Source organism: Oratosquilla oratoria, chromosome 30 (genome assembly GCF_046742065.1).
Source record: "Oratosquilla oratoria isolate Oo_2021 chromosome 30, ASM4674206v1, whole genome shotgun sequence".
Lineage (NCBI taxonomy): Eukaryota > Metazoa > Arthropoda > Malacostraca > Stomatopoda > Squillidae > Oratosquilla > Oratosquilla oratoria.
This window is the reverse complement of record NC_134806.1, coordinates 24,211,845-24,222,226: the sequence shown is the minus strand read 5'-3', so window position 1 is coordinate 24,222,226 and position 10,382 is coordinate 24,211,845. Positions and strand designations below refer to the sequence as shown.

At 49.0% G+C, this 10,382-nt stretch overlaps 1 protein-coding gene across 1 annotated transcript; it reads right to left on the bottom strand.

Moving 5' to 3' along the window:
* Positions 1-3,303: 3,303 nt before the first annotated feature.
* LOC143041342 (uncharacterized) lies at positions 3,304-4,874 on the bottom strand. Its single transcript, XM_076213164.1, has one exon. The coding sequence runs from the start codon at positions 4,872-4,874 to the stop codon at positions 3,441-3,443; it is 1,434 nt and encodes a 477-aa protein (XP_076069279.1). The 3' UTR covers positions 3,304-3,440.
* Between the last annotated feature and the right edge of the window lie 5,508 nt (positions 4,875-10,382).

Here is a 10,382-nt window from a genome sequence, read left to right as displayed (position 1 = left end):
GTTCCCCATCATTCATGGTTCGTCGTCCCCCAGGTTTCGGTCCTCGTCCTCCTCGTCGCTGCTCGATTGAGAAGCTCGCTCCCCCCAGGAGAAGTTGCCAGGGCCGTGGTACCTCCACAGCCTATCAGCATGCACCACCAATGCTCTCCTCCTTGACCTCTGGCGGATCCTGAAGGTGACGTCCGAGATGACCTTCTCCACCACATATGGTCCCTCCCAGGGGCTCTGGAGCTTTGGAGACAACCCCTTCTTACGTCGAGGGTTGTGTAGCCACACTTGATCCCCCTCGCTAAAGGGCGGTGACGTCGCTCGACGGTCGTACCGATCCTTCATCGCCTCGCCCGACACCTTCAGGTTAGATCTCACCTGATGGTGCACCTCACGGAGGCGGTCCCGGAGGGCCACTGCGTACAGGGTGGCCGAAGTGGGCATGTCCTCGTCCGGCGGCCTGCCAGTCACAAGGTCCACCGGCATCCGCAGCTCCCGCCCGCACATCAACCGAGCTGGCGTGTACCCGGTTGCCTCATGTTCAGCTGAACGGTAGGCCCATAGAAGTAGGGGGATTTTTAAGTCCCAATCTTCCTGACTCTCCTGACAACACTTCGCCAACTCCTGCCCCAGCGTGCGGTTGAGGCGTTCCACCATGCCGTCTGATTGTGGCCGCAGGGGCGTGGTACGAGTCTTTTTGATGCCCAGCAATTGACAGCACTCCCGGAATACCGCCGACTCAAACTCCCTTCCCTGATCGGAGTGCAGCTCGTGCGGCGCTCCAAACCGGGCGAAAAACTCGTCCACTAACACGCCTGCCACGGTGGCAGCCTCATGGTTCGGCAACGGGTATGCCTCCGGCCATTTTGTAAAATAATCCATGGCCACACACACGAAGCGGTTGCCTCGGGCCGTCTGAGGAAATGGTCCTAGGATATCCACCGCCACTCTCTCCATAGGTGCCCCAACCTGATGCACTTGTAAGGGAGCAGCTGACCTCCTCCCGGGGCCCATCTTCCCACAGCACACGTCGCAAGATTTGCACCACTCGCTCACGTCCTTCCGCATGCCCACCCAGTACACTCGCTGCATTAAACGCCCCAGGGTTTTCTTCACACCGAAGTGGCCACTCGCACTGCCACTGTGAGCCTCGCGCACTAATGCTTCCCTCATATTAATGGAAACTATGGTTTGCCAGAAGGATATACTGCCGTCACACGAGTCCCACTGCCGCTGCAGCACACCCTCACTTACTCGCAACACTGACCATTGCTGCTACAACGCCTTCGCTGCCGGGCTTAGCGGCGCCACAGTTTCCCAAGGCGGTTTTATCTCGCCTTCCTCCCTCAGTGTCACTATGGGTCCAATATCAGCATCATCTCGCTGGGCTTGCTTGAGGTCCTCTCCCCACTCCATGTCAATAGCAAGAGCAGCAGCCTTCACGCGCACAGGTTCCGTTTCACGGCGGCTACAATGCTTACAGTCGCTATCGCAGGGGCGGCGGCTCAGGCTGTCAGCATTGTTATGCGTGTTCCCTGACCGGTACTCGATGTGGTAGTCGTGCTGCTCCAGCTTCCCAATCCATCTAGCCAACTGCCCCTCCGGATTTCTGAGGTTTTTGAGCCACCTCAGCGCAGCGTGGTCGGTCCTGATCTTGAACTTGGCCCCGTACAGGTAAGGATAGAAGTGGTCAATGGCCAGAATCACCGCCAACAACTCCTTACGGGTGACGCAATAGTTCCTCTCTGGTGCTGAGAACTTCCTGCTAAAGTAGGATACGACCCACTCCTGCCCATCTTTCTCCTGAGACAAAACAGCCCCTACTCCCTCAGCACTTGCGTCACAATCCAGCACGTACGGCTTTGTGGGGTCCGGGTACGGCAACACAGGGGAGTTAGCGAGAGCCTCCTTCAGTGCATCAAAGGCCCGTTGACATTCTTCACTCCAGTGAAAGGAGGCCCCTTTCCGAGTCAAGTGGTGGAGTGGTACTGCGATTTGTGCGAATCCCTTGACGAACCGCCTGTAGTACGTACACAAACCAATAAACCCGCGCACTTCCGTCACATTGCGCGGAACCGGCCACTCTTTAACCGACTCTATCTTACCAGGGTCTGTTTTCACCCCCTCACTACTCACTATGTGCCCCAGAAAAGGCACCTCTCTCTGAAAAAGGTAGCACTTCTTCGGACTGAGTTTCACATTCGCTGCCTTGAACCTATTCAACACTACCTTAAGCCTTTCCAGAGCACACTCAAATGAATTCCCATACACTAGCACATCGTCTAAGTATACCAGGGCGCTTTTCCAGAGCAGCCCATCCAACACACGCTCCATCAGGCGCTCAAAGGTTGCCGGGGCATTCACTAGGCCAAAACTCATCACTTGGAATTGATATAGCCCCTGCCCATACGAGAAGGCCGTCTTCTCTCTGTCCTCCTCCGCTACCTCAACTTGATGGTAACCAGACTTCAAGTCCAAGGTCGAGAACCACTGAGCTCCCGCGAGCGCGTCAAGCGTGTTATCCACCCTCGGTAGAGGGTACGAGTCCTTGGTTGTCACCGCGTTAAGGCCCCGATAGTCCACACAACACCTGGAGGATCCATCCTTCTTCTTTACGAGTACGACGGCCGCACTCCAGGGACTGGTCGACTTTTCGATTACCCCTTGCGCGCGCAGTTCCTCCACGGCTTTCTCCTCCACTTCCAGCCGACGGGCGGGCGCGATCCTTCGGGGCGGCAGCTTGACCGGCCGACTATCCCCTGTGTGTATACGGTGTTTCACTAGGCTGGTCCGGCCCAGGTCGGTATCCCCCTTCGAGAAGACATCTGCATACTGAGTCAACACTTTACTCACCTCGTCAACCTGTTCCCCAGACAGACATGCCGAGCTCCTTTGCAATAGATCCTGCAGATGAGGTGGGACTTCAGTGTTACTCCCCTGCTTGTTCTCGAAGTGACCTTCAGTGACCATAGTCGCCTGTACACCACCCTCGCCCGGGCCCAGGCTTTCTCCTTCCTGCTCTTTACTTAGACGGCAACGGTGGCTGGTTTCAGGTGGTGGTACAGTGTGGGTTTCCTCTGCGTCAACGGCGCCCTCCCGAAGCGGCACCACGTCACCCCCGACCGACATGGTCATCTCCCCGAAATCAAGCACCGTCCTGCTTTGCTGGAGGTAGTCTAGACCGAGCAAGTTCTCCCCGACGTCCGCTACAAAAACGGGAAGATGCTCCTCCGTGTTGCCAACCGTTACCCTGGCATGCACTGGTCCCCGCAGCTGCGTGCAGTGTCCCGTGATCCCACACAGCTGTTGCTGGGCCACCGGGGGTCGTCCAGTTGCCACCATGCCGTCCTGCACGAATGTGCGTTCTGCGCCCGAGTCCACCGTGAAGCAGCAAGACTTACCGTCCACTTGCCCGCCTACCTGAACGGTCCGGGCGCCCTCGGCGCGGCAACTTAAACGGACTGGGGTCTCCCGTCTTCCGACTGGCATTCGACCCCTTCCGCCAGCCCCTCCCAGTTTCCCGCTACCTTCTTGCTATCCTTGTCGGAGACGATGGCACACCCTGCCGTCTTATACCCCTCACCACAATTCCAGCAGAAGGGTTTGTACCGGTACGGTCCTGTTCCAGCACCGACAGCCTTTCCGCCACTCGTCCCCTGCGGGCAGTACTTTTTGGAATGCCCCTGTTGCCCACAAGAGTAGCATTTACCCCGGAACTCACCTGAGGGTGATGCAGGTCTAGAGGGGGGTTTGTCCACTTTCCCCTTCCTTGCCCTCACCTTGCAGGAGTCACTGTTCCAGCTGGGTTGCTCCCGCGTAACCCGGAGAAACGACTCCATCTCCAGGCCCCTCGCCAGGGCCTCCTGTAGGTCCTTAGGGTGCGCCTGCTGGACGTATATCCTCAGCTGCTGGTTGTCGATGGCGTCAACAAACTGATCCCGTAAGAAAATGGTGATCATCTCCTCACTGGCCTCCGGGTACGCACGGCGCACCAGTACCTCCAAATCCTGCGCTAAGCGTGTCAGGGTCTCCCCCGGACCTCTTACCCGGGCCCGGAACCTGGTCCTGAACACCTCAGTTTGATGCTGATGCCCGTACCTCCTCTCCAGCGTCGCCGTTACCTTACTGTAGGAGCTCCGCTGGGTGGCTGGCAGCTGGTTCAGGACTTCCAACGCTGGGCCTTTGAGCGCCCACACGAGTTGCATGGCCATCTCCGGTCGGCTCCACTGATGGGCGCTAGCCAAGAGATCGAACTGTGTCTTGTACGCTTCCCAAGACACTGTTCCGTCGAACTCCTGCGGGCGGCGCCTCGTCCCGCTCCTTAGTCTCCGTGACGTGGAGTTGGCAGCCGGGAGGCTCGACATTACCGAGGCTGGCGGGGATGGCGGGGGCGACAAAACACTCGCCGGGGTACCTTGGGGAGACGGGAACGCCCTTGCCAATGGAGAAAGGCTCTTGAGCCTCCCGTGCCGACTATTAGCTTCGTCCTCGTCACTATCTTCCGTCTCGCTAGCTTGTCCACTCTCCCGGTGCAGCGTATCCTCATGCTGAAGGAGGGCAGGGGGCACTTCTGCTGCCACAACTTCATCCACATACTTCCTAAGGTCACTGGTCACTTTTTCAACCTCTCCCTTCACCTCGTCCTTGGTGAAAACTGCACTTAAAACCTCTTCTTTCACCCGCAAACACTCCTCCTTAACGAGACCAAGCACCCGTTCGAACACACTGTCAACACGGTTCGCCACTGCTTGAATTTCGGCTCGCTGTGCTTTTCCTTGCTCCGATAATGCATGGTTCACCATTGCTTGCAGTTCAGCGTGTTGTGTTCTTCCTTGTTCCGCCATAGCTCTTATAACGTCTGCTAGTGTGGTTTCAGTATCAGCCATGCTAGTGTAATGACTACGGCACTAAAACGACCACAATACCACTTACCTGGGCACAACAATTTGGACCTGTCACCCGTCACGACAAAACGGTCGCGGCTTCTCCCGCTCACACTCGATAGATCACCGCGGCGCCTTTAGAATGCACTTATACTTACAGATCCCACTTCTGACATCACTGTAACAAACCTCCCCAGAGACTGGAGGTCGTCACTCGCTTGAGAATCCGCAGGTTCGGCGCATCCTGACAGACGCGACGGTAATTTTTCGAGCTTCGCCCAGCTGCCCGTCACCTCGTCCTTGCTTAGTTCCCAAGGCGACGAAAACGCCAAGTTTATTCACACTTCTATTTACGCAGAATCACTACAAAAAGAGTACTGGGCTGTAGGAGGCACCTCGGGTTGCTTGCCAACCCTCGAAAGGCTACTTGAAGCCTCGCTACAGCTTACAAAGACGATACTAAAGACGAGCGGGAACCACGACGTCTTCTCCTGTCGGCTGCTGCTGTTTGTCTTGCCGTCATTGCTGGGTAGCGTGGTTTTATAGCACGCCTCGACCAATTACAGTCACTGCTCGAGGTCACGTGACTCCATGTGGCGTCCGCCCTTGGCGCCACGGGTACCACGATGTCGTCACATCATGTGATTTGGGGCCGCGTTCGTAACAATATATATATATATATATATACATAGATTTATATATATATATATATATATATATACATATGTGTATACCTCTGATTTTGTAGTACAATTGAGGCACGAAAATCTTTAAATTTATGAATGATATGTTGTTCTTAGCATAGTCTAAAGATTGCATCATATAACCGAAGTGATTAAATTTACGATAAAATAATCTAAACTCGAACTACATTTTTCTGGTTCCAGGGGTTGGTTGTGTTACGGCAGAGGTGGGCTACATATAATAAACATATGTGAAGTTATTGGCATACTTAATGGAATGTTCACATTTCTAACTCTATTTCGCCAAACAGATCGACACAATTTAGAACATGTTTACAGTAATAGTTTTCTATATTTGTGTCCATTACTTCGAACCATACCAATGTGTACATTAACGATTTTTATGAAATAATAAACATAAAACAGTTGCGCCATTTCTTTTATTTTCGTGTCCAATCAAATCAGTACATCGTAGTACCGACACAGCCCTCCATAGGGATAGCGCTCAGTATTATGTTTTGATTAGCGCAATAACCCACATGCTTGTGTATGCAGCACGTGTTGCAACATGGTGGGGGAGCGACTGGTACACAATATTAGCGTTGAGAAGGAGGAGAAGGAGGGAGAGGAGGGAGAATGGAAAGCAAAGAAATGCAGGGAGATTTTTGGGTTAAAATGTAGAAACCCCTCTCTAATCCTGAGGAAACAAATGGCTTCCTCCTCATCTGTTTTGCTCTTCTTTTCTGTTTCTCTTCCTTCTTCTGTTTCTTCTTTTTTGTTTCTCCTTCCTCTTGTGTTTCTCCTTATTCTTCGGTTTCTCCTTCTTCTGTTTCTTCTGCTTCTTCTGTTTCTCATGCCTCCTGTTTCTCATGCCTCTTCTGTTTCTCCTTCTTCTTCTGTTTTTCTCCTTATTCATCTGTTTGTCCTTCCTCTTCTGTTTCTCCTGTCTCTTCTGTTTCTCCTTCCTCTTATGTTTCTTCTTCCTCATATGTTTCTCCTGCTTCTTCTGTTTTTCCTTCCTCCTCTGTTTCTCCTGCCTCTTCTGTTTCTTATTCCTTTCCTGTTTCTCCTTCCTCTTCTGTTTCTTCTTATTTTTGTATTTCTTCTTCCTTTCCTGTTTCTCCTCCTCTTCTGTTTCTTCTGCTGTCTTCTTTATATCTTTATTTTTATTTTTCCTCTTTTCCCTCTCTTTCTCCTCCTTTTCATATGATATATCTTCACAGGTTCCTCCATAATACATACTATATAAGAACGACTCCAGTTAGGTACAATAAAATCTCTAAAATGTTATATAGAGATATATAGGTTCAATATAAGTATTCACTTCTCTTTGCTTCACCACTATAAGCATTTCACAACCCTTTGAACAAACAACGAAGTATCGAATTCAGTCGCTTATAATTTCCCAGAATATATGTGGTTGTAGTTATGCTTACTCTGCTTTCGTGTGTGTGTCTGCGTGTGGTTGTTTTGTGTCGTCTTAAAAAAAAGTTTCACAAATATTTGAAATCATCGTAGGCTTTCACGGCTCAAAAGAACAATATTTCTATTGTAGAAAAGTAGAGAGACCTTCAATACTCCAACTTTTCTACGTGGGCAGTTTTATGAAAACTTGAACCTCCTTTTTCTTTTACATCTACAAAAGAAAAATATTTATTCTTCTGACCCGGCGCCCGGGAGTCCTTGTTGAAATCGGCCCAAGGGCGTTTTCAGAAATTCATGAATTTGTGCCGCTCTTGGTGTGACGCTCAACTTCCAATACCGGTTAAGGTTGGTCGCGGACGAAGTAGGACTTCAGTGCTGTGACATTCACGAAATAAGGCGGTTTTTAAAAAGAATAATAATAAATTCAAGCTTTTCTCTATGTTTCATACCTTTAATATTTTCTTTCCGCTGCGGCCAGGCGATTTTATCTAGCTGAGCAAGAACCTCTCCACACTTATAGGTTAAGAATTATTGCACCTGTTTTACACCTTTTGTTATATATTCTGGCTGTTGCCAGGTGATTTTATCTAACATAGGATATCCACTTTGCGCCGGAAAATCAATTGTTCTTGGTGCCTGAAGTGATCATTGTTTAGTATTTGGCCAGTAGGTGTTTAAGGGTGTCTGAAAAGTGTTTCTTGTGTGATGCATGAATACCGCAGTGCGGAGTGAAGATATGTTTGCTTCGGGAGAGTGGTTAACAGATAGGGCTGTTCATGGAGAAGGAAGGGTGGCTAATAGGTGGAACAGCACGACATTTCTTTCCCTGGCAAAGGACGGGATACTATGGAACTGAGTTAGAGACCAAAGAAAGAAAGTGGAAAGAGAAAAGGTAACAGGAGAACGAAAGGAGCTATAGTAGTGTCTGAGAAAAGTTGGAATAATAGGATAGCCTTAACAACTGGAGATGACTCCAAAGGAATCGAAGAACCGAAGGAAAGTAGAAGTAAAAGGAGGAGAATAAAATAAAAATGATATAAACGTCCTAACCAGGGTGATCAGATCTCGCAAAATAATACTAGGTTTGGCATATTTTTCCTAGAAAAATACTATAACAATAATACAAAATGTAAGAAAAACCAAGCGTATTGAGAGGATTTTTTTTTTTTTTTTTTTTTTTTTATCAATCTAGCATAATTTCAGCAGATGCTTAACATATTCTCGTTTGGGAAATTTGGTCACCTTGGTCCTAACCTCTTTGCCCTTTACATTACTATTTATTCTAGGCTACCGACAGGCGAGTTTATTCAACAGAGGGACGTCTCGACAGCAGTGAAGCTGCCTCTAATCGATCCTTTTAAACTGAGGGAAACTCCCAACCAGAGCGAAAATGTCAAAACAACCTTGGTGACGGTGCCATTGCTTTTGAAGGGAAAAGAAATAACAGAGATTATTTTCTGCAAAGTATTACATAAATCAAACCCTTTAATTACGGTAGGGAAATGACCGAAATGAATACACAAGTCGACAACAGCAGGTGAGGGATCTCATACAGACCACCCGGTGGCAGCAGATTTATCGTGTAGGATGTAACTGCAGCAATGGCAGTTTATATGAAAGACCTGCCCTAGTGGCTGCTTTGCATGTCTGCAAACGACGAAAGATACATGTCTCTGTCAGCTGCAATATACTTTCTAACAACGAGGATAACAATGCAGGTCTACAGGTACTTGTCTGGACGTCACATATAGTCAAAAGAAAGGAAAATATGACTAAAAACGACAAAGAAACTCTGAAATACACCATAAATTTTGGTGAAGAAGAAGAGGACAATACACCTGAAATTTTCATCAGGTAATCGGCTGAGTACTTCTTGGAATCTGCTTGGTTGAAAGCCAATTGCTAGGAAAGCTACCTTTGCTCTCTGGGGGATAAGGATTTTTTCTTCCCTTTGATGAATATATCACTTAGTGGAATCTTAAACGAGGATATAAGATGACGACATATGTGTATGAGTTAATAGAGATGACTTATAATAACTTGGACCCCGAGTGAGGTCTTCCTGAACTTAAAAAAAAAAAAATTGCTACACTGTTACCAGTTTCATTGCAAATTCTAGGCCGCAGTACCTTTAGTTGGATCTGACTGTTTGCGCAAAGTTAATGAAGATGATACACAAGACTAACCTTGTTATTACTCCTCATATGCTTTCAGTCATGATGAGATACAGTTCTTAGAAAATGAGGTGAGAGGATTAAAAAAGGGACTGAAACAAATGTCTTGAGCCACATCAGAACATAGGTCCTTTTAAACTGAACAAACTCGTTTGGTGTTAGACAGAAAAAAAAAAACCTTACTACGTTTCAGGCAGTTCCTTTTGACCCTAACTGGGTTCTGGTAAAGGGGTCCATCTGGTCTAACTTCGGCAGCACAAAGTGTATATGAGTAAGAGCCTGCTTTACTGCCGGCCATTGCACCACCTCTTCCGTCTCATAGATATCGTGTGGCAACCCTGGTGGTGATGGTAGCAGGGGCTGCTTTGCGTGGGTTCAGTGGAGCCGACCAATTAGCTTCCAAGTCGATTCTTATTGAAGAAAAAGGGGAAGAGAAATACTGGAGAGTGAAAAGGGGAAGAGATGAGGAGAGAGGGAGAAAAGGAGACGGGAAAAGAGAGAGAGAAGGAGAGGAAGAAGAGAGAGAGAGAGAGAGAGAGAGAGAGAGAGAGAGAGAAAGAGAGAGAGAGAGAGAGAGAGAGAGAGAGAGAGAGAGAGAGAGAGAGAGAGAGAGAGAGAGAGCAGGCAGACAGAGGCAGACAGAGACAGACAGATAGAGACAGACAGAGAGACAGACAAACAGAGACAGATAGACAGAGACATAGATAGAGACAGACAGACAAAGAGAGACAGAGACAGAGATAGAGACAGACAGACAAAGATAGACAGAGACAGAAACAGAGACAGACAGTGACAGACAGACAGAGACAGACACAGACAGACAGAGACAGACACAGACAGACACAGACAGAAAGGCACAGGCAGACAGACACAGACAGAGACAGACAGATAGAGACAGACAGAGAGACAGACAGAGACAGATAGACAGAGACATAGATAGAGACAGACAGACAAAGAGAGACTGAGACAGAGATAGAGACAGACAGACAAAGATAGACAGAGAAAGAAATAGAGACAGACAGTGACAGACAGACACAGACAGACACAGACAGAAAGGCACATACAGAAAGGCACAGGCAAACAGACACAGACAGACAGACACAGGCAGACAGACACAGACAGACAGACACAGACGGACAGACGCAGACAGACAAACACAGACACAGACAGACAGACAGACACAGACAGACAGACAGACACAGACGGACAGACACGGACAGACAAACACA

Coding starts and splice junctions, on each gene's coding strand:
- LOC143041342 (XM_076213164.1), bottom strand. CDS start 4,874: ATGGCTGATACTGAAACCACACTAGCAGACGTTATAAGAGCTATGGCG.